The 22,575-nt window shown below is 38.6% G+C and overlaps 1 protein-coding gene across 8 annotated transcripts in view; it reads right to left on the reverse strand.

The window, feature by feature from the left end:
- LOC140185698 (cGMP-dependent protein kinase 1) overlaps positions 1-22,575 on the reverse strand; it is an 815,177-nt gene that overhangs the window by 261,758 nt on the left and 530,844 nt on the right. For all 8 annotated transcript variants that reach the window (XM_072239236.1, XM_072239235.1, XM_072239233.1 and 5 more), the window contains 2 exons: positions 9,414-9,491; positions 6,522-6,616 (listed from right to left, as the gene is read on the reverse strand). In XM_072239236.1, the coding sequence (XP_072095337.1) occupies positions 6,522-6,616; positions 9,414-9,491 (173 nt within the window). The remainder of the gene's footprint in view (positions 1-6,521; positions 6,617-9,413; positions 9,492-22,575) is intronic.

Here is a 22,575-nt window from a genome sequence, read left to right on the forward strand (position 1 = left end):
GACTTTGGGAGTGAGTGCTGTCTTCTCCTGTGAGCTGTTGTGGGATGATAGCCAAAGCTATTGCTTGATTACCTTATTTCAAGGCTTATTGTTTGGTTTTCATGTTCATTTTACTGGTTACTGCTTTAATTTTCTTGTTAAATAGTATTAATAATGGGTTATAATATTAACTTACTCAGTCTTAACATGAAAGGATTGAATCACCCTGTGAAATGGAATAAGATTTTTGCCTATATTAAAAATCTTAAGGCAACAATTTTTTTTTACAAGAAACACACGCACGTAACTGTGACAATTTACATTTTTTTTAGTAAATGGAATGGACAACATTTTTTTTCCTCATTCCAGGTTAAGTCTAGGGGAGTTTCAATTTTTATGGTAGTACAGTTCCCTTTGTCCAACATAGTGTCTGATACCAATGGGCGTTTTGTCATAGTGTCAGGAAAATTAGACAATAAATTTATGGTATTTGCCAATCTGTATGCTCCAAATACAGATGATCCAGGATTTTTTGAACTTTTCTTTTCGTTCCTGCCAGATTTGAGCCTTTACCCACTGGTGATGGGAGGAGATTTTAATTGCTGGTTAGATCCAGTTTTAGATAGGTCATCCTTTAAAACAGTGACACCTAATATATCAGCTCTGTTTATTCAATCTTTTTTAACAAAATGTGGTATTGTTGATGTTTGGCGTTTTTTACATCCACCAGATAGGGAGTACTAGCTTTTTTCTCATGTCTATCATATGTATGCCAGGATTGATTACTTTTTTATTGATAGTCAAATAATTCCTTTAGTTCGATCCTGTGAATATAAAGAAATTGCTGTTTCAGATCATGCTCCGGTGCTTTTATCTTTAAATCTCCCCGGTCTTCTTTAAACAAACAGAGCTTGGCGTTTTAATGTGACTTTGTTATCTGATAAAGGTTTTTTTTTAACATTTTTGGACAGACAAATTATCCTTTTTTGAAGAGAGTACTTTGGAAGAGACTTCTATACTTATTAGATGGGATACCTTTAAGGCTTTTATCAGAGGTCAAACTATTTCCTATATTGCAACTGTCAAGAAAAAAGCTAACAAAGAAAGAATTGAGTTAGCTAATCAGTTAAAACATCTAGACTAAAAATATGTCTTGGCTCCAGATCCTGCTTTATATTAAAGACGTGTTGAAAATCAAACTAGATATAATCTTCTTTGAACATATCCAATTGAAACTCAACTTTTAAAGGATAACAGTTAAAACAGGTAAGTTATTGGCTAACCAATTAAAAACCTTTATAGCTAAACGACAAATTAAAGAAATTTGTAAAGTTAACAGAGATAGGACAATGGATCATTTAGACATAAACTATATTTTTAAAGAATTTTATTCTAAACTTTATAGTTCTGACCCTCCCAAAGATAACACTGTAATGAATAATTTTTTAGACGAATTAAACATTCCGACACTTTCTGTTGATATCCGAGAACAGCTGGATCAACCTATTTCTTATGAAGAAATTGCCGAGGCTGCACGTTCCTTGCACTCGAGGAAAGCTCCCAGTCTTGATGGATTTTCTGCAGAATTTTATAAGGTTTTTTCCTCACTGCTTATACCCCATTTATGTGTAGTTTTTTTGGACTCCTTTAAGTTGGGTAGGTTGCCACAATCTTTTTATGAAGCTTCTATTTCGCTTATTCTTAAAAAGAATAAGAATCCAACTGAATGCTATTCATACAGACCAATTTCTTTACTTAATGTTGATACTAAAATCTTATCTAAAGTTCTGGTCCATGGAATTGAAAGTATTTTACCTACTATCATTTCTGAAGATCAGACAGATTTACTAAAAATCGATATTCCCACTTTAATATTTGTCATTTACTAAATGTTGTTCATTCCCCTTCTAAGGAGATAGCAGAATGTGTCATTTCTTTGGACGCTGAGAAGGCTTTTGATCGGGTTGAATGGAATTATTTATTTAAAACTTTAGAAAATTTTAATTTTGGGCCGGATTTTATTCAATGGAGTAAATTACTTCATTTATCTCCTTCTGCCAGGGTCCTTACCAATTTTCTGTATTCCAAACCTTTTAAACTTCAACGTGGAACTAGACAAGATTATCTCTTGAGCCCTTTGCTCTTTGACTTGGCATTAGAACCCTTAGCCATTGCTTTCTGAGAATCTAATGATATTACTGGTATTTTAAGGAAAGGGACTGTTCATAAAGTTTCGCTTTATGCTGATGACCTATTGCTTTTTATTTCTAATGTCGAGACTTCATTGCCTCCTGTGCTTTCCTTACTTTCTTGTTTTAGTCAGTTTTCAGGATACAAAATGAATTTACATAAGAGTGAACTTTTTCCTCTGAATAATCTGTTATCAATTAATACTAACCTTCCTTTTAAAATTGTAAGAAGTCAATTTACTTATTTGGGTGTAACAATTACTAAGAATTATACATACCTATTTAATAAAAATTTTCTTCGCTTACTGAATTTTGTAAAAAGGACATTGTCACCTTGGTTGCCTTTTTCATTATCCTTGATTGGCCGAATTAACTCTATTAAAATGAATATTTTACCTAAATTGATATACCTTTTTCAGGCATTACCTGTTTTTATTCTTACATCTTTTTTTGATTCTCATGATTCTATTATATCTTCTTATATACGGAAAAACAAGCATTCTCGACTGAATAAAGTTCATCTTCAAAAATCTAAGAAGAATGGAGGTTTAGCTTTACCAAATTTTAGGTTTTACTACTGGGCAGTCAATATACGAAATCTTACGTTTTGGACAGATTATATTAACTGTGAGGGCTGTCCGATATGGGTTTCTTTAAGAGCTGATTCTGTTAATAAATTTTCTATTATTTCTCTTTTCGGATCCTCACTTCCTTTACCTTTTAGCAAACTGACTGAAAATGTGGTAGGTAGACATAGTTTGAGGATCTGGGTACAATTTAGGAAATTCCTTGGCTTATTGAGATTTTCTTTGTCTAGTCCCATTTGTTCTAACTATTTTTTTTAAACCTTCGATGACCGATTTAGTTTTTAAAGAATGGGATAGATTGGGTATTAAATGCTTCCAGGATTTGATGGTTGAAAGAAGTCTTCTTTCCTTTGAGCAATTGTCAGTTAAATATATTTTACCCAAAACTCACTTTTTCCTTATTTACAAATTAGAGACTTTCTGCACTCTCAATTATATACATTTCCTATAAGTTCTGATAAGGACTTATTAGATGTAATTTTTAATTTGAAACTTTTTTATAATGGTTCAATTTTCAATATTTATGGTATGCTGTTAGGAATGAGAAGTGTTCCTATGGACAAAATTAAAAATCTTTGGGAACAAGATTACAGACTTCAATCTCTGAGGAAACTTGGAATGAAATTTTTAAATTGGTGAACACTTCATCGTTATGGGCCTGTCATTCCCTCTTCCAATTTAAAGTGGTTCATAGGGCTCACATGTCTATAGATAAACTATCTTGATTTTATTTGGATATATCTTTCTGTGATAGATGTAATAATGGAGAAGCTTCATTAGTTCACATGTTTTGGACATGTTCGAGCCTTGAAAGATATTGGAAGGAAGTATTTGAAACTTTCTTGGTACTTTTCAAGGTAAATTTTAAGCCTACCCCTTTGACCGTACTATTTGGTATTGTTGGAGGAAAAGACTTCATTTTGGAGACACCTGATTTGCATATTTTGACTTTTATTTCTCTTATAGTTAGGAGGCCACTCTTGCTTAAATGGAAGGACGCTGCTCCGCCTACTCATGCTCAATGGTTACGTGATGTTATGTCATGCTTAAATTTAGAGAAGATCCGTTGTTCAGTTTTTGAATCTAGCCAAGACTTTTATACATTGTGGGATCCATATTTGAGTTATTTTCAAAGCCTTTGATTTGTTGTTAAAATACAGATGGTGGCTAATAATATATTTTACTACATGATAAGGGTTTTTTTCCCTTTTTACTTGCTTGTCTTAACAGGTCTGACTTTGGTAGTGGGTTTAGATTTTTTTCTGTATTATAGAATTATTATATTTCAATGTTATGATTTTACTTAACTTTTTATGAATACAAGGTTTTGTGATTGTAATTGTATTTTTAATATAATGTATTTGGTACTATTTTATGTTTTCTTCTTTTGACTTATAATATATAGCTTCTTGTACTCTGTATTCTCCCAAGTAGAAACTAATAAAAAATATTGAAAGAGCAAACAATTGCTGATTTTCAGCTTTTTAATTTATTGGTTCTCTGTCCCATCGCAAATTATTCTTTGATGAGAGAGAGATTAGAATAACCAACTCATGCTTCTTTGGAAAGCAGCACATCAACCAAACTCGTAACATTGTCCACCATGGACTATTGACCATAGCAGTTACGTTCACTGTTGTTCCCCGAGATATAGACAAGAAAAGAAAATTTCACCCAATTTTCCTCCTCTTATGGAGAAGAGACATGCCAGTACAAAATTCAACCTAACACTTCATCAACTTATCACTAGACTTTTCCTAAAACATCAGAGAGCAGAACTGATGTTTGATTAAATCTACTCGGGAAATATCAGTTCTTAAATGTTATTAAATGTTAGGATCTCGTGATCAATTTTCACAGCTATATTCTTAGAATGTCAAAAGCATTGTATTATGATGCAGCGACGAATCAAATCCATCACCTCCTTGTTCAACATCGTCAGCCAGTCATAATGGACCATTTACTGAAGTAGATGGTCCACATCTCCTTCAAGAGATATATGAAAATAATGCTGAAGCAACTGGAGAAAATGAAACTCTTTACAACATGAAATATAGAGGCAGGACAGAGTAATAATGCACGGACAAGTGTCCATTCAAATGTTCCTTTCACCTCCTGAGCGAGGCCAGAATATCCATAGACTCCCACAGATTTCCATTTACCACAAATACCATTAGTCCTGGTGAAAATCTATAGAGCACATTAAACACATTGCCCCTGATGTGAATTGTACCTTAAATGAACAGCATTGAAGCATTCTATACAAACCTAAATGAAATGAAACTCAGGTTTTATCATGGGCACACACATGCCATTCCAACTGCAGACATAATTTGTCGTCCACAGCCCAAGCGCAAATGTCACTGGTTGACCATGAAGGAATCTCTCCTGCTAATGAATACAAGCAGCCAGTACTGCTGACCTCAGATATCTTGGTGACTGGTTAGTTTGTAATTTCCAGGACCCGGAGTAGCATTGCCCAAGTGCCTCAGCTACTTTTCTGAGATCTCTCCCTGCATTATTTTAAAAGGAATTAAACAAGCTAGCACATCCAGCAAAATAGATGAGAAAAACTTCAAACAAACTCATTAATATTTATGCAGTGATGTGATTAGGAGTCATGTCAGGTCCCGGTCTTAAAATATAAATAGCAACTGGCCAATTAAAGTGATGATTATTACCAACGAAGCTCTTTATGAATATCCAAATGATGAAAATGCCTTTCAGGCTTCTGGTAGATTAAGGCCAAGTGCTAGGTAACTGGTTCACATTACAGTGAACTGAGCTGCCTGGCATATGATGTTTCAATTCTGGTGTTGAGGCAAGGGTGCTGGCCAATGTGCACTATCAACACTCTGTTCCTAATAATTACTTGAGCCTCCTTCTATACTACATTATGTTTATCATAGGTTTGTATTTCAATACCAATGCTTTTGATCCATCCTCTTTGTGCAGGATGGACACTAGTGACTGTGGGGCTTTATTATTGGTGTAAGGGATGTGGACACAGCTAGTTAGTGCCCACTCTTGTTTGCCCCTAAGGAGGCAGTTAAACTCATTTGATCTGAAGTCGCAGAGAGATCAGACCAGCTAAGGGTCCAGATGAGTTTTTTAAGTTACCCATTTTTTTAGTCATTTAAACTTGTTTCCCCCGCCATCTTGGTACTCATTTCTGAAGACCGATAGTCAATAAGTCTGAATGCTATTCTAATAACTTAACCATTACAGTACCCCACCCTTACAGAGAATAGACAGGCAGTGACAAAACAATACAATGCCACAAGACAGGAAAGGCAATATACCCACAGTGGATCCAATGCACATTGCCCACAAGTTCACAGTAATAATAATTTATTCTTGACTTCACAGTGGGTATAGTGATCATTGTTTTAAGATATTATAATGGACTAGTGTACACAAAGGACTACGTGGCAAGTGAACCTAGCAGAGATCTGAAGTTTTGCTTTTGATTTATGATTGGCTGATTGTCAGTGGGGAAACTTTTGCAAAATGCCCAGCAATGTTCAAAATATCCTTATACTGTGTGATAAGCTTGTGTGCCAGCAGAATCAGGTTAGCTTGTAGCTCTAACATAAAGGGCTATACAAGGGATTTGCCTTTAGCTCTCTAAGTCTGAAAACTATATTGTCGGATCAAAACTGATAAGTTTTGAAAATGGAAGCTTCTGGTGATGTTTACACCAATTACAATGATAAATTACTTGACAACATCGGTAGCCATCAATGCATTTGTCCACTGAACTTACCCCTGAAGGGCCTTTTCTCCAAACCAATCTCCTTTCCCTAATGTGCGGAGAAACACAGCTTCTTCATTAGATGACTCTTCTCGTGTTACATTCACCTGCCAACAAACCAATCACATTATCACTTTTAGTAATGGGGCTGCAGATCATTTCTCGTTAATCTGAATTTCCTCCGAAGATACAGTCTACTGCTCAAATAATCTCTCAAGGATGTGGTCCACATACTGAGCTTGATCTGCCTACTAAACCTTAAAAGGTTTCACAATCCTTTTCTTCTGTGCACATAGTACATTTAGGACTCTGTCTATGGCTTCAAAACACAAACTCTGAATGATTTCCCTGTACCCAAGACACGTATGCTGCAGTTAGGTTAACTTTCTGTCTGAGGTCAAATCACTCATTGTAAACTAAGCAATTAACTTGGCATTTTCTGTTCTGCATTGGACAATTACCTTCTGATGGCTGTGGAGGCCAAGTCATTGAGTATATTTAAAGTAGAGGTTGATACATTTTGATTAGTAAGGGTATCAAAGGTTACGGTGAGAAGGCAGGAGAATGGGTTTGATAAGTTTAATAAATCAGCCATGATAGATATGCAGAGCAGACTCAATGGGTTGAATGGCCTAATTCTGCTCCTATGTCTTATGGTCTGATGTGGTGTAACAGCTACTCATTTTTATCAGAGGAGTTAAATTTGGAAATTACATACCAAAGCCCCCTCACAGAACCTAAACCTCCACTTCATCCATCTATCCTTCAGATTTTAGGAGCTGGTTCATCATCAATATTGCTACCAGCTGATGATTCACTACAAGGACACACGATACATTGGATTCATATGGATCCACTGTTCCCAAGAAACCTAATGTTAGACTGCCACAAACTGCACCACTCTGCAGCCTACTCAGACATAGAAACCAACCTATAATTTAGAATTAAGATTCAGAAATACCACTACCCCTTAATGGCAAGGCATAGGATAGACAACTGCTAGAAATATTGTAGAAAAAAAATCATTTATTTTTTCAGTTCCCCATTCTGACTGCCCTCTTCCCCTTACTCAGGCCCCTCTCCTCCTTCCCCTTCTCCCATGGTCCATTTTCCTCTTCTTTCACATTCATTCTTCAGTCCTTTACTTCCCCCTCCTATCATTTCCTAGCTTCTCACTTCATCTACCTCCCTCATTCACCTACTTTCCTCATCACCTGGCTTCACCTATCACTTGCCAGCTTGTACTCCTCACCCTCCCCCCACCTTCTTATTCTCGCTTCTGCCTCTCTCTGTTCCAGTCCAGATGAAGGGTCTTGGCCCAAAACATCAACTGTTTATTCCTCTCCATAGATGCGATGCTGCCTCCAGCATTTTGCGTGTGCTACTTTCAATTTAAATGATTCTTTTTGTAATCTGCAGTATCCAGGTATAGAGCTTTGGCTTGTAAGCAATGCGTGACCTAGAATCTAACTCTGGAGTCAAATTAACACTTGGAGGCCAAGGACAGGAAAACTGAAATGCCTTGAAGATGTCTCTACAAGTACACAAAGTATTCATATTGCCCGTTTTGTGCCTTTATGGGGACAATCTAAAATTATTCCTACAGTTTATTATTTAATCTTGCTTCTTTATATCATGATGGTTAACTCAAGCAATTCCTCAAACTAAAATAATGAAGGGTATGAGATTATAACTGCAAAAGTAGTCAATAAGCTCATTAACATGATAAAGTCATCATTAAGTCAGATGAGGAAAGGCAGCATTCAAATTAAATTACAATATAAATGACATTAATAATTCTCTGTTGAAAAAATTGTTATTTTAGCAGAAATGAGCTTAAAAAAACTTATTTGACCAAATAATAATACTTCAAGTTCCATAAAAAACTGAGTAATGGTCTTGTATTACTCCTTTGGTCCTGGGTAGAGTCTCCAAGTATAGAGTGCTACAAATTATGAATATTACAATTTTTTCCTAAAACTGCAGGTATTTTTACTAAGATTAGTGGTGTCACCAAAACCAAGCTCCTTTTGCTGTGAAGTTTATAAATCAGTCATTTACTTAGCATGTCAATCAGTGCAACTGTCAGAAGTAATTTTAACATTTATATTTCACTCTTACAGAAGGCAGACGTGTTCCAGTCAAGAAAAGCTGCTGCTTCAGGCAACTGGCTCAGTGGATTGATTGTTACATGTAAAAAATGAAATGCTTAAAATTAATTTCCATTATAATCAGGGTGACAATGAGTGCCAACACCATTATAACATAGCACTTAGTTGGCATCGGTTGAGGTACTTTGCTTCAGAATGATGGATTTGTTTGACACCTTGACGACAACAGCCAGGCATTATTACTTGCAGCACTCATTATCTGTCTAAAGGACTCTGCTATTTGTAATATGTATGTATACAGACATGTGTGTGCGCGTTTTTGGCACACACACACACACACACACACACACACACATAATGGTCAGTGATCTCTGACAAGTTACAATTAGGGCTTTCTCACGCAAGGGAATTTGATGTTTCAGTATCGACTAAGTTAGTTGCTAGTCTGTTCCATTTCTCAGCTATTTGCTGGGAGAAGATGAACTGAATAACATCCAACTTAATCATGATCTGATACAAGATATGGTCATGGCCTTGTGCAAATGCAGGGAAATTATTATTGTGTGTCGAAGATATGTCCAGCTTAAATCCAAGGTATGCTCTCAAAGAAAAACTTGCTGTTTTTAATCTCAAACAAAGTTGTATTGCGACATTTAGTCCTGTATTTTGAATGCTTTAGTAGCAACACAATATATAGTGCACTATTGCAGAACCCAAGATCCCACTAGCTTGGTTATAATTGCATTCTTTTGGCACACCTTGTCGATGGTATTTCTTGCCAGTGATAACTTACCTTCCCTTTGCTAATTATGAAGAAAGTGTCTCCTCGGGCTCCCTGTCTAATTATGTACTCCCCACCTTCATAATAAGTCTGTAAGGAAAAGAAAACAAAATTCATCATTTCAACATTGAATTGAAAGCACATGATTCTCTGTGGTAGACAGTCCAATGGGTGAAGAAAATTCAATTAAAATCTTACAAAATTAAATCATACACCTTTCAAAAGTACTGTTAGCCTAATCCTATTCTCTTTTAGTCCCTTCTTCTTAGTCCTCCAACACTTCACACAAATAAACCTTAAAAACCAGTGTTATTGGGCTGACAAGTAACTAAGCACATTGTAGCCCAGTCTGGTCCAAATCTTTTTTTACATTTGCATGCACACTCATTCTATATAGAGCATTGGGCTACAATTAAGAGAATATAGCTAAATTCATTTTCCCTTGCACTCTAAACTGAGATATGCCCCAATCTCTGCAATGGGTTCTTTTGTGGTGACCTGCAAGGAGACGAATCTCAAGGTTGTATAATGTATACATACTTTGATAATAACTGTAATTTGAACTTTGAATAAATCATTAAATTCAGCACAGACCACAAACAGAATTTACCATTAGATGGTGCCTTAAAATACTAGTCCAGTAGGGAAGATACAAACTACATGTGCTCCAAGTCCCCTAATACAAGCAGGGTGAAATACATAATGAAACATTTTTACATTTAACTTTCACCTTGTATCCAACGTTCCTTCTAATTTTATTTTTCTATATATGGCTGCATGGACCAACCATGGATCTGAACAGGAAATTTTTACACGGCCTGAAAACTGTGTGGCACTTTATATTAATATCATATAAAAGAAAATTCTAGCTGTGTTGCAACAAAGGCTATGTGCATGGGAGCATTTCAGTTATTGTGCGACCAGGCGCCTGCACAGATTAGAGAAAACAATGCTTGTATCTCCCAACTTTAAGTACACGCATATCAATTCAAGCACACCAGAGAGGCAACGAAGCAGCAACATTCTTAAAGACAGTCTCTACAAGATATCTAAGAAATATTCACTAAGTAATTCTGAAGCAAATCGGGGGAAGTACAATGCCCTAGTCTAACATGATCTGCTTGTGTTTATAGCTACATTATGGTAAACTTCTAAATGAACATATGTGTGGGAAATCTTAGAAACAGTAGTCTAGTTCTGAAATTTCAAAATCAGATTTACTATCACTGTCTGACATGACATACAATTTGTTTGACTGAGTTGTTTCCCTCCGAATGGAGAAGGCTAAGGAGGGGCTTGATAAAAGGTATACAGAACTGTAAGTGACATAAATACGGTAGATAATATGAAATTCAGATACCTAAAATTATTCAGCATAGATTTAGGGAAAGGAGCAAGGAGTTTAAAGAGAATTTGAGTATGAACCTTTTCACCTAAAGGAAGGTGGTTGAAATCTGGAGCGTACTGCCTGAGTGAGTGGTAGAGGCAGGTATTTTTACAATATTTAAGAATTACCTAGTTAAGCACTTGAATTGATGCATCATGGTGCTAATAAATAGGTTTAGTCTCACTATATACTTAATGGTCACCAAGAACATGGTGGGCCATATGGCCAATTTCTGAGAAGAAGCTCCTTCTCATCTTCATCTTATTTTGAGTTACATCTTAGTCTAAAACCATGCTCCCCTGGTTCCAGATTTCCCACAGTGGGAAACATTGTCTCACCATCTATTCAATCGACCCTCCAAATAATCTTATACACTCAATGGCCATTTTATAAGGTACACCTGCACATCACTGCAAATATCAAATCAGTCAATCATATGGCATGGAAGAAATGTGATCTAAGTGACTTTGACGGTGGAATGATTGTCGGTGCCAGATGGGGTAGTTTGAATATCTCAGAAACTACTGATCTCCTGGGATTTTCATGTACAACAGTTTACAGAAAATGGTGCAAAAAACAAAAACATCCAGTGAATAGCAGTTCAGTGGGTGAAAATGCCCCGTCAATGAGAGAAGTCAGGGGAGAATGACCAGACTGGTTCAAACTAGCACGAAAATGACAGTTACTTAAGTAACTATGTAGTACAACAGTAGTGTGCAGAAGTGCATCGAAGCATCCAGCTGTTACCATATTAATGATGATTTTCTTCAGTTCACCCTTTCATGAGCAAGGCATATAATTATAAATTACTTTCCAATATGAAGTGGAATGCCTCAGAGAACTTGAGATGAGAGTTTAAATTTTGGGAAAGAGAAGATGGAGAGGAGCTCTGGAAAGAAACTTTAAAAAGCTTGGCTTGTCCGAAAGCTCTGTCTGCAACAGTGAGGTAAAGGCAGATACACCTGGATAATGTGTGGGAGTGAAATTACGTAAAGATCAAAGATAAGAAAAAAAAGTTTAAAGTGTTTTGGAGAGGAAAGGAAGATTGATAATCAGGATGAATTGTCTCTGAGTGAGATTAACACTCGGAGGCATTATTTTAAGATTACCAAATTATCACCCCACTGTAATATTACTATTCTAGGAGAGGGTGTTGTGTCAGATGTAACAAGCTATTAGAGAGCAATGTACTGACCCAGCCACTGAAATAGTCACTGGTGATCCACGGTCTCTCTCTTTTCTTTTTCTGTTAGCATACTTGTACACCAAGATGTTCAACATATTACCTAGCAATTACACCTCATGCTTCATACTGTGTCTCTGATGTCACATCCATTTGCTCCTTGTATACAACCAGTTCAGCATTGCAATCAGTTCACATTGTTCAATGATAAATGTGGGGCGGATTTTAATTTCCTCCCGTTGGCTGAATATAAGCAAACTGGGAATTAAAACCAAATCTCTTCACACTCTGTCACCCTGCATTCATCCAAACAATTGATATGTCCACGTGATTCACAGCTGAGATCACTGCATAAATAAATGTAAATTGTGGTTCTGTCTCTGTGGTGTTGCGAAGAAACATTTCCATTCCCCAGAATTTCTCCTGCTCCACAAATCCCCTACCCCTGTCACCAACCTTACCCTGCAAACAAACTTGCTCAATTGTGCTAAACACAAGATGCTGGAAATCTTGACCACTGCACACAAAATGCTAGAGGAATCCAGCAGATCATACAGCATCTATGGAGGGGAATACACTCTTGATGTTTTGGGCCAAGACCCTTTGTAAGGACTCCTGATGAAGAATCTCCACCTGAAACATTGACTGTTTATTCCCCTCCATGTACACTGCCTGACTTGCAGAGTTATTCCAGAACTTTGTTGAATGTTACTTGTCTTCGAATAGCATGTGGTTGCCTTGTAATTGTCAACTGGATCTGCAGAGCGTGTATTATATGATGCTGAGAACAATAAAATTGACTGGGCTTCTTGCTGGTTTAAGATTTAAATTTCTCTCTACTGATCAAACAGAAGAATGAGAGGTGACCTCATTGAAACCTATCGAATGGTGAAAGGCCTCCTACGGTGGGAGAGTCTAAGACCAGTGGACACTGCCTCAGAATAGAGGGGCATCCTTTTAGAATGGAGATGAGGAAGAATTTCTTAAGGCAGAGGGTGGTGAATCTGTGGAATTCTTTGCCACAGGCAGCTGTGGAGGCCAAGGCTTTATGTATATTTAAAGCAGAGGTTGATAATTTTTAATTGGTCAGGGTATGAAGGGATATGGGGAGAAAGCAGGAGATTGGGTCTGAGAGGAAAATTGGATCAGCCAGGATGAAATGGCAGAGCAGATTCGAGGTGCGAAATGGTCTAATTCTGCTCCTAATCTTATGGTCTATGTTGGGTGGAGCTCAAATCAAACTAATTTGTTTATTGCCTGGTGCAACAAGGATGGTGAAATACAGGCACAATGAAAAATTGGTTGCCGCAGCTCCACAGGCACAAAGGTTCAGATAACACACACATAAATTATGTAACGTTAGCAAATTGTCTCTGTTGATAGGCTAAGTGCTTTGATTTCAGTATCAGATGTCAAATTCCATTGTACTGCAATACCACTCCTCTGTTATTCCTTTTCAATTAAATGGGCTTTAAGAGAACATATGGTCTTTCATTTGTATGACATTCAAAGGAGTTTAAGACAGAGTGCCAGGCGGTGATCCTGCCTGAGGCAGATTGGTCAGGTTTGAGGCAGAGGTGTCAAACTGCAACACCAAGTTACAAGTCAGTGCTATTGTGTCTTTTTTTTTAAAGAGCTTAACAGCAAGTTATTGGTAGTTATCAATAAACATGGCAAGCTGTTGAATGAAACGCTGCCTTCAGACATGTTGTCAATTTGCAATGAAACATTATAATCCAACATAAAAGGTAGATAATTTATGGTGCATGTCAATATTTTTCAATTTTTTGGGAAGCAAGTCTGAAAAATTTGGCACTCTTTTTTTCCCAAACATCTGTACAATAGAGAAGTACTGTGTGTCAGAACTACAAGAAACGCTGTCAGTTGGCAGCCACTAGATATTTCACTAAATCTGAAATACAAAGAAGAAAAGTGTAGAAACTGAATTGTGTAAAGCAAGATTTTTACACACATTGGGCTCGATCATGTTTGACTTAATCCACTCCTCAGTTTTGTAACCCAGCACTGCCAACCCAACCGATTGCTAAAGCAAGGTTTTGAGGTCTGGGTTCATTCCTCTTCCTTTCCAGTCCTGATGAAGGGTCTAGACCTTGAAACATTGACTGTTCAATGTTCCTATCCATAGATGCTGCCTGACCTGCTGAGTTCCTTGTGTTTGCTTTGTGTCTTATTTTGTGATGAATCTCGAAGTTGTACATGGTTTACATACTTTGATAATAGATGTACTTCGAACTTTGAATACAGCAATGCATTGAGGAGGTACAAGGTAAAACTAAAGCAGAGTGTAGAATAAAGTGTTACTGAGAAAGAGCAGGTAGTCAGTAAACTGCAAGATTATAACAATTTAGATTGTGAGGTTAAGAGTCCATTTGATCATTGGGAACTGTTCCATAATCTGGTACAAAAAAAACAGTCTAAATAGTTTAGAACTGAAATACTCAATGTATTAAGCATTTATAAAATAGATATAAATATAATTGAAACTGCAAGTAGCCACATGCCACATCCATCATTTTGCAAAGCAGGGTTCTGCAGCTACTGGACAATCCTCATATCTGGAGGATTAAACCAACGAACCTCCTATGGACTCCAAGGATACTATTTTGTTTTGTTAGGTAAGAGAACCAAATCTATACCACACTTGCCACTTCATCTTCTGTGATACCTTTGCCTGTTTGATTCATTGAATTCAATTGACTTTATTTCTTCCATCCTCCACATACATGAGTAAAAATCTTTACGTTACGTCACCATCTAAATGTGCAATGTGCAATCATAGTAATTTATAATAAATAGAACACACTCAAATCAGTGTGAGTTCATCAGTCTGATGGCCTGGTGGAAGAAGCTGTCCCAACACCTGTTAGTCCTGGCTTTCATGCTGCAGTACCGTTTCCCAGATAGATATCTAGTCAATATATAGATTAAAATCTCTCAGGATAATTGGAGTGCCTTTCAAATGTACAGTATCTTTAATATTTCCCCATTTATGCATTAATCTTTTGAGAAGTCAGATTTTGAGGTTTTGTAAACTACTCCCTGCAACTCATGACCTACTAGAGACTGGAGATAATTAAGATCTGTGGTTTACTGAAGGTGTAGAAAGATCATTGAGGATGGACTGCTGCAAGACAAAAGCATCATGGCAGCTGTCCTTTGAATCTTGTGAACTCCTGCCGAATGATTTCCCAGTGGTTTATACTAAGCAGTGTGGAGGAAACAGAGGGATTTTGGGGTCCAAGTCCATAGGTTCCTCAAAGTTGTCAAGCAAGTTGATAGGGTTAAATCGGGGGTTGCTTGGCAGCATGGCTCGAAGGGCCAGAAGGGCCTATCCATGCTCTATCTCAATAAATACATAAATAAATGAGGAGAAACTGCTTTTCCCAGAGAGTAGAGAATCTGTGGAATTCCATGCCCAGGGACGTAGAAGAGGCTACCTTATTAAATATACTTAAGACTCAGTTGGATACATTGTTTTGCATATCAGGGAAATTAAAGTTTATGGGGAAAAGACCAGTAGGTGGAGCTGAGTCTATGGCCAGATCAGACATGATTTTATTGAATGGAAGAGCAGGCTGAATGCACCAGATGGCCTGCTCCTGCTCCTGTTTCTTATGTTAGTTAACACAGCACGAAAACAAGCCCAGCAGCCCACCAAACCTGTGGCAACCATTAACACTAATCCTAAATTAATCCAGCGTTATTTTCCACACATTGTCATCAACTGCCCCCAGACCCCCAGACTCTATCACTCATCTATACACTAAGGGCAATTAATAGTGGCCAGTTAAACTACCAATCTGCTGTGTAGGATAAAACTAGAGCATCCGTAGGTAACACGCACATGCAAACTCCACGTGGACAGAACACAAAACCAGAACTGAACCTGGTGTTTGGTGCTACACTGATCCTGCATAATCCAGCAAAGCTCTTGAATGATGCAAAGAACAGCAATGATCATTTAGACAATCACTGATAAAGCGTAGACACCAGTACCACTTGGCACTAGGCCTTACACCAACAAGCTACAAATAGTTGCCCTCAATTAATGCTAACATCCTGAGCCTCCTCTGTACTCCTTGTGTGATGATTATCACCACCAAAGATGTACAGTACGTACCCCTGAAGCAGCAGGTCAATAATTATCTGGTTAATGCATCTCCAGCTCTGGCTGGTGCTACAGGCTAACTTGGTCTTTATTAAAAGTCACAGTAATGCACAGACAACCCATTACAATTTAGTAGACTAGAGGATACATCAGACCTACAAACCTTCAGGGTTGCAAAACTAACCTTTCAGAGTGGTTGGTATGGACATAGTGGACCATAGGTGTTTCTGAACCTAGGGGTTGTATTCTAAGATTCCACGGTGTAATTAGGCAGGAAAGGGCTATGATACTTCACCACTTATCAACACGTTGCTCTGCCCTCAGTCCATGTGAGAGAAAAATGTCAATAAGTAATGAATTAGACCTACACCAACATGCGCCCACCCCCCACCAACAGACATTGCTGGTCTCGAGTGAAATTCCATAAACCATGTTGATATTGCAATAATTAAGAACTGAAATTGAGAACCAGTTTCTCCAGGGTGTCTTCCCTGCAGACTAAAGGGTGAGTGTTAAATGATAATTCAGTCTGTTGCAGACTACTTCCTGCTGTACTGTCAATTTCCCCAGTTTTAATCCTTCACCACTTCCAATCCCTCCTACTGCTGTATGCTACAATGCTGTCTGTTATCTTTTGGATGAGGACTCCTTACTTCAATAAAAGTGGACACACACTGTTATGGTCCACAATCTGAAGAAAAGGAGATTCTCCCAGTCATGTAGCCTGTATTTATACATCAGTAAAAATCACCAGCAAAACCCAACTAATCATTATTCTTCTAGTTGTTTGTAGCATATAAAATACAAATTAATAACTTTATAATCTCCTTATATAATAATATCTGTTCTTCAAAATCAATTGGCTGTAAATCAAATTCAAATGTTGAGTATGTGAAAAATGATATGGAAATATATGTTCTTTATTTTTGTTTAATAAGTTGACAGAAGGATTTGTGATCTTTCAGGTATCACTTAAAGATGCTGACAAGCTTGCTACTCATTAGTGCTGCATACATGAAACACTCTTCCATTGTTATGTTCACCAGTTGTTAAATTTCAAACACAGGGTTTATGGAAATAAACTCATTAAATAAAGATCAGCTCATTAGAAGTAGATCTGTTGCTGTTTTTAAACACATAATAGGTTATGCAAATATTGGTATGGAAATAACTTGTGGCTACAGGTAGTGCCAAAGCTCCCACCAATTTTTCTGACTGAAAAGAATGGGCAACTCATGTCACCCTGTGCTCACCAGTCAGTCAACAGCTGCACAATGTGCTGACAGTACAAGTTGATGAACTGTTAAAGTGAAGTGGCCGGCTTGCACAGAAATACTTGAGATGAAGTTATAGAGTGGCACGATATAGGGACAAGCTCTTTGGCCCACTGCTGACCAGAATGCCTATCTATTCCAATCTCACTTCCCGACATTAATTCCATATCCCCGTCTCTGCCCTGCTCATTCAAATAGTGTCCAAATACTTCTTAAACATTGGACATAAGAGATCCAGATGCTGGAATCTGGACCGACAGAAAAAGAACACAGTTTTGATATTTTTGGTGCAGGGTTTTGACCTGAAACATCAACAGTTCCTTTTGGCCCACAGATGCTGCTTAACCCATTCACTTCCTTCAGAACATTGTTCATACCTCTTCAAGGATTTAACTGTTCCTGCATCCATCACCTCATTCCAGATACCATAATGTATACAAAATTGATAAGAAGAATACAAAGAATAATGCAAAAGTATACAAAATTAAGTGGAGGCATAGAAAGGATTAATAAACCCAGAAGACAAAGGAGCAGAATTAAGCTATTCGGACTATTCCATCATGGCTGATTTATTATCCCTCTCAGCCCTATGACCCCCACCTTCTCCCAGTAAATGCAAGCATGCTTTTTCTCACTGAGGTTGGGTTAGACTAGAACTAGAGGTCATAAGTTAAGAGTGAAAGGTCAAATGTTCAAAGGGGAACAAGAGAGAGAACTTCTTCACTCAGAGGATGGTGAGAGTGTGGAACGAGCTGCCAGCGCAAGTGGTGAACGCGGGTTCAATTTCAACATTCAAGAGAAATTTGGACAGATAATTTGACAGAGGGCTTTGCTCTGGGTGCAGGTTAATGGGACTAGGCAAATTAATAGTTTTGCATGGACTAGACTGGTCATAGGGTCTGTTTCCGTGCTGTAGTGTTCTGGGACTTTCACCAATAACTATTTGTGTGAAAAAATTAACCCTCAGATCCACCTTAAAACTTTCTCTCTCACCTTAAACATTCTCTAGGGTTCAACACACAACTAATGCGGGAAACAGACCTTGAATATCTACCCTCTTCATGCTTCTCATAATTCTATATATCTCTATTTTGTCATCTCTCAGGCTCCTTTGCTCCAACAAAAACAAACCCAGGCTTTCCAAACTTTCCTCATGCTCTCCAATCCAGGTCACATCCTTATGAATCTCTGCTACATCCAACTACATTTTCCGGTAATATGGTGACCAGAAATGCACAAAATGCTCCAAGTATAACCTAACCAGCGTTTAGTGTCACTGCAACATAACAATTCCATGAAGTGAGGTGAAAGAGAACTGTTTTAACTGTACATTTACTATAGTCACACAATTTTCGAAGTTCAAAGTAAACTTATTATCAAAGTATCCATATGATACAATATACAGCCCTGAGATTCATTGTCTTGCAGGCATACTCAATAAATCCACAGAATAATAACCATAACAGAATCAATGAAAGACCACACCAACTTGGGATTTCAACTAGTGAGCAAAATACAACAAAAAGTCTACAAATTAAAAAAAAGTTATAATAATAATGAATAAATAAGCAAGAAATATCGAGAACATGAGGTGAAGAGTCATCATCATAGAAAAGTACAGCACGGAAACAGACCCTTCACCCCATCTAGTCCAGGTTGAACCATTTAAACTGCTTAGAACCCATTCCTTGAAAGTGAGTCTATAGATTGTGGTCTAGAGATATTAATTTTCAGTTAATATCTGAAAACCTTAAATCAGTCTCAAACTAAAACATTATTACCCTTATCGAGAATGCACTCCAGCCCTCTCAGTGCCCATTGGACTGGAAGACTTCCAGAGAACCAACAGCCATCGCGTGCTCCCTCTCCAGGGTCACCTAGGTACAGTATCCTCGGTAGAGGATCGTAAAATGTCTTGGATGGACCCTTTGCAATGATTCAATGCCTGAACCTGTGAATCATCACCTTGGCTCAGGTCAAGGGAAGACTGTTGAAGAGTTTGCCTGAACGACTTGCCCCATGCTCCACGATGAGTTCCCAGAAACCATGAGTGTGAGGCTGAAGTGCAACCTGAACTTGAAGAGCATCCCCATACAAAATGCATCTTACCAGGAACAAACTGGGAATCTTCTGCGAGTGAGGCAAATGTGATTACCTCTACACCAGAGAAAAAGGAAGGAGTTCTTGTTCTAATTGTTTCTCTAACACATCTTGCCTGGAAAAGTCACATCGAAATATGGGAGCAGGTTGACAAGAAGGTAAATAAAATGACCAAACACAGATCCTTGGTACTTAGTCATGACCATTGCCAAGCCTGGAGACTCATCCTGGAGATGGAGGACTGCCCATGTGTGTGGGTGGGTGGGAGAGAGGAACAGGGCTTGTTTTGACGTTGTTGTTTCCTTACTTGTTGTGTTCTGTGTTGTTCTGCCAGCATTGTAGGCATGCTATGTTGGCACCGGAATGTGTGGCAACACTGGGTGTGTTGGTCATTAATGCAAACAACACATTTCACTGTATGTTTTAATGCACATGTGATAAATAAATCTGAATCTTAAGGACTGCAACAGCTGAAGAATACAGCCTCCAGCACCTTCCCAAAAGCAACTAAAGATGGATAATAGATACAGGCCTTGCCAGCAATTACACTTCACAAATTAAACAAAAATTCTGCAATGGTCAGGAGTACAGTGGATTCCAGTTAATCGAGACACATCCAATTACCAGTACATTTTGGCCCAATTAAGCAGATGCCCCAATTAGATTAAGCTTCATGGAAATAATTAAAAAGGTATAAAAATGACAAACTTAAACACGAGGAATTCGGCAGATACTGGAAATTCAAGCAACACACATCAAAGTTGCTGGTGAACGCAGCAGGCCAGGCAGCATCTCTAGGAAGAGGTACAGTCGATGTTTCAGGCTGAGACCCTTCGTCAGGACTAACTGAAGGATGAGCTAGTAAGAGATTTGAAAGTGGGAGGGGGAGGGGGAGATCCAAAATGATAGGAGAAGACAGGAGGGGGAGGAATGGAGTCAAGAGCTGGACAGGTGATCGGCAAAAGGGATATGAGAGGATCATGGGACAGGAGGCCCAGGGAGATGGAAAAGGGGGAGGGGGGGAAAACCCAGAGGATGGGCAAGGGGTATAGTCAGAGGGACAGAGGGAGAAAAAGGAGAGAGAGAGAGAAATAATGTGTGTATATAAATAAATAACGGATGGGGTACGAAGGGGAGGTGGGGCATTAGCCGAAGTTTGAGAAGTCAATGTTCATGCCATCAGGTTGGAGGCTACCCAGACAGAATATAAGGTGTTGTTCCTCCAACCTGAGTGTGGCTTCATCTTTACAGTAGAGGAGGCCGTGGATAGACATGTCGGAATGGGAATGGGATGTGGAATTAAAATGTGTGGCCACTGGGAGATCCTGCTTTCCCTGGCAGACAGAGCGTAGGTGTTCAGCAAAACGATCTCCCAGTCTGCGTCGGGTCTCGCCAATATATAGAAGGCCACATCGGGAGCACCGGACGCAGTATATCACCCCAGCTGACTCACAGGCGAAATGTCGCCTCACCTGGAAGAACTGTTTGGGGCCCTGAATGGTGGTAAGAGAGGAAGTGTAAGGGCATGTGTAGCACTTGTTCCGCTTACAAGGATAAGTGCCAGGAGGGAGATCAGTGGGGAGGGATGGGAGGGGGGACGAATAGACAAGGGAGTCGCGTAGGGACCGATCCCTGCGGAAAGCAGAGGGGGGGGAGGGAAAGACGTGCTTAGTGGTGGGATCCCGTTGGAGGTGGCGGAAGTTACAGAAAATTGGACCTGGAGGCTGGTGGGGTGGTAGGTGAGGACCAGGGGAGCCCTATTCCTAGTGGGGTGACGGGAGGATGGAGTGAGATGCGCTTGAGAGCAGAGTTGATGGTGGAGGAAGGAAAGCCCCTTTCTTTAAAAAAGGAGGACAAACTACCATTTAACTGAGAAACAAATTATGTATTTAAATGAAATGCAAAAACAAACTAGAACACTATCAATAATATTGCAGTACTATAAAACTCCATTCAAAATTGTCAATACCTTCAAATTCTTCATAGTTACCAACTTATTGAAGTAGCAAAATAGTTCATTTTCACTCCCAGCTATTTATAGTCATAGTCATACTTTATTGATCCCAGGGGGAAATTGGTTTTCGTTACAGTTGCACCATAAATCATAAATAGTCATAGAAGCATAAATAGTTAAATAGTAATATGTAAATTATGCCAGTAAATTATGAAATAAGTCCAGGACCAGCCTATCGGCACAGGGTGTCTGACCCTCCAAGGAAGGAGTTGTAAAGTTTGATGGCCACAGACAGGAATGACTTCCTATGATGCTCTGTGCTGCATCTTGGAGGAATGAGTCTCTGGCTGAATGTACTCCTGTGCCCACTCAGCACATTATGTAGTGGATGGGAGAGATTGACCAAGATGGCATGCAACTTAGACAGCATCCTCTTTTCAGACACCATCGTGAGAGAGTCCATCCCCACAACATCACTGGCCTTACGAATAAGTTTGTTGATTCTGTTGGTGTCTGCTACCCTCAGCCTGCTGCCCCAGCACACAACAGCAAACATGATAGCACTGGCCACCACAGACTCATAGAACATCCTCAGCATCGTCCGGCAGATGTTAAAGGACCTCAGTCTCCTCAGGAAGTAGAGACGGCTCTGACCCTTCTTGTAGACAGCCTCAGTGTTCTTTGACCAGTCCAGTTTATTGTCAATTCATATCCCCAGGTATTTGTAATCCTCCACCATGTCCACACTGACCCCCTGGATGGAAACAGGGGTCACCGGTACCTTAGCTCTTCTCAGGTCTACCACCTGCTCCTTAGTCTTTTTCACATTTCTGGCATCTCCAAGACTGAATGCTTGAAAACAGTGAGCAAAACAGTTCTGAATTGTCTTACTGTTTATTTCTCGCCAACTATCAGTAACAATAACAATAAAAGCACACACAATGGATGTTATTTGAAAACTGTTTGCTCTAAGCATGGTGTTAGGGTATATTCCGGATTTATAGTATACAGCAAATACTAATTTTAACAGCAGCCAGTCTTCAGACCAAAACATGGATTGTAGATTAAATTTAAAGTGCAGCTCTGAACAACAGTCTTTCTAGAGCTGCAGATTGGAGTTAATTGCAAACCAGACAATGCCGAAGAA

This window comes from Mobula birostris, chromosome 21, assembly GCF_030028105.1.
Source record: "Mobula birostris isolate sMobBir1 chromosome 21, sMobBir1.hap1, whole genome shotgun sequence".
In the NCBI taxonomy this organism is placed as follows: domain Eukaryota; kingdom Metazoa; phylum Chordata; class Chondrichthyes; order Myliobatiformes; family Myliobatidae; genus Mobula; species Mobula birostris.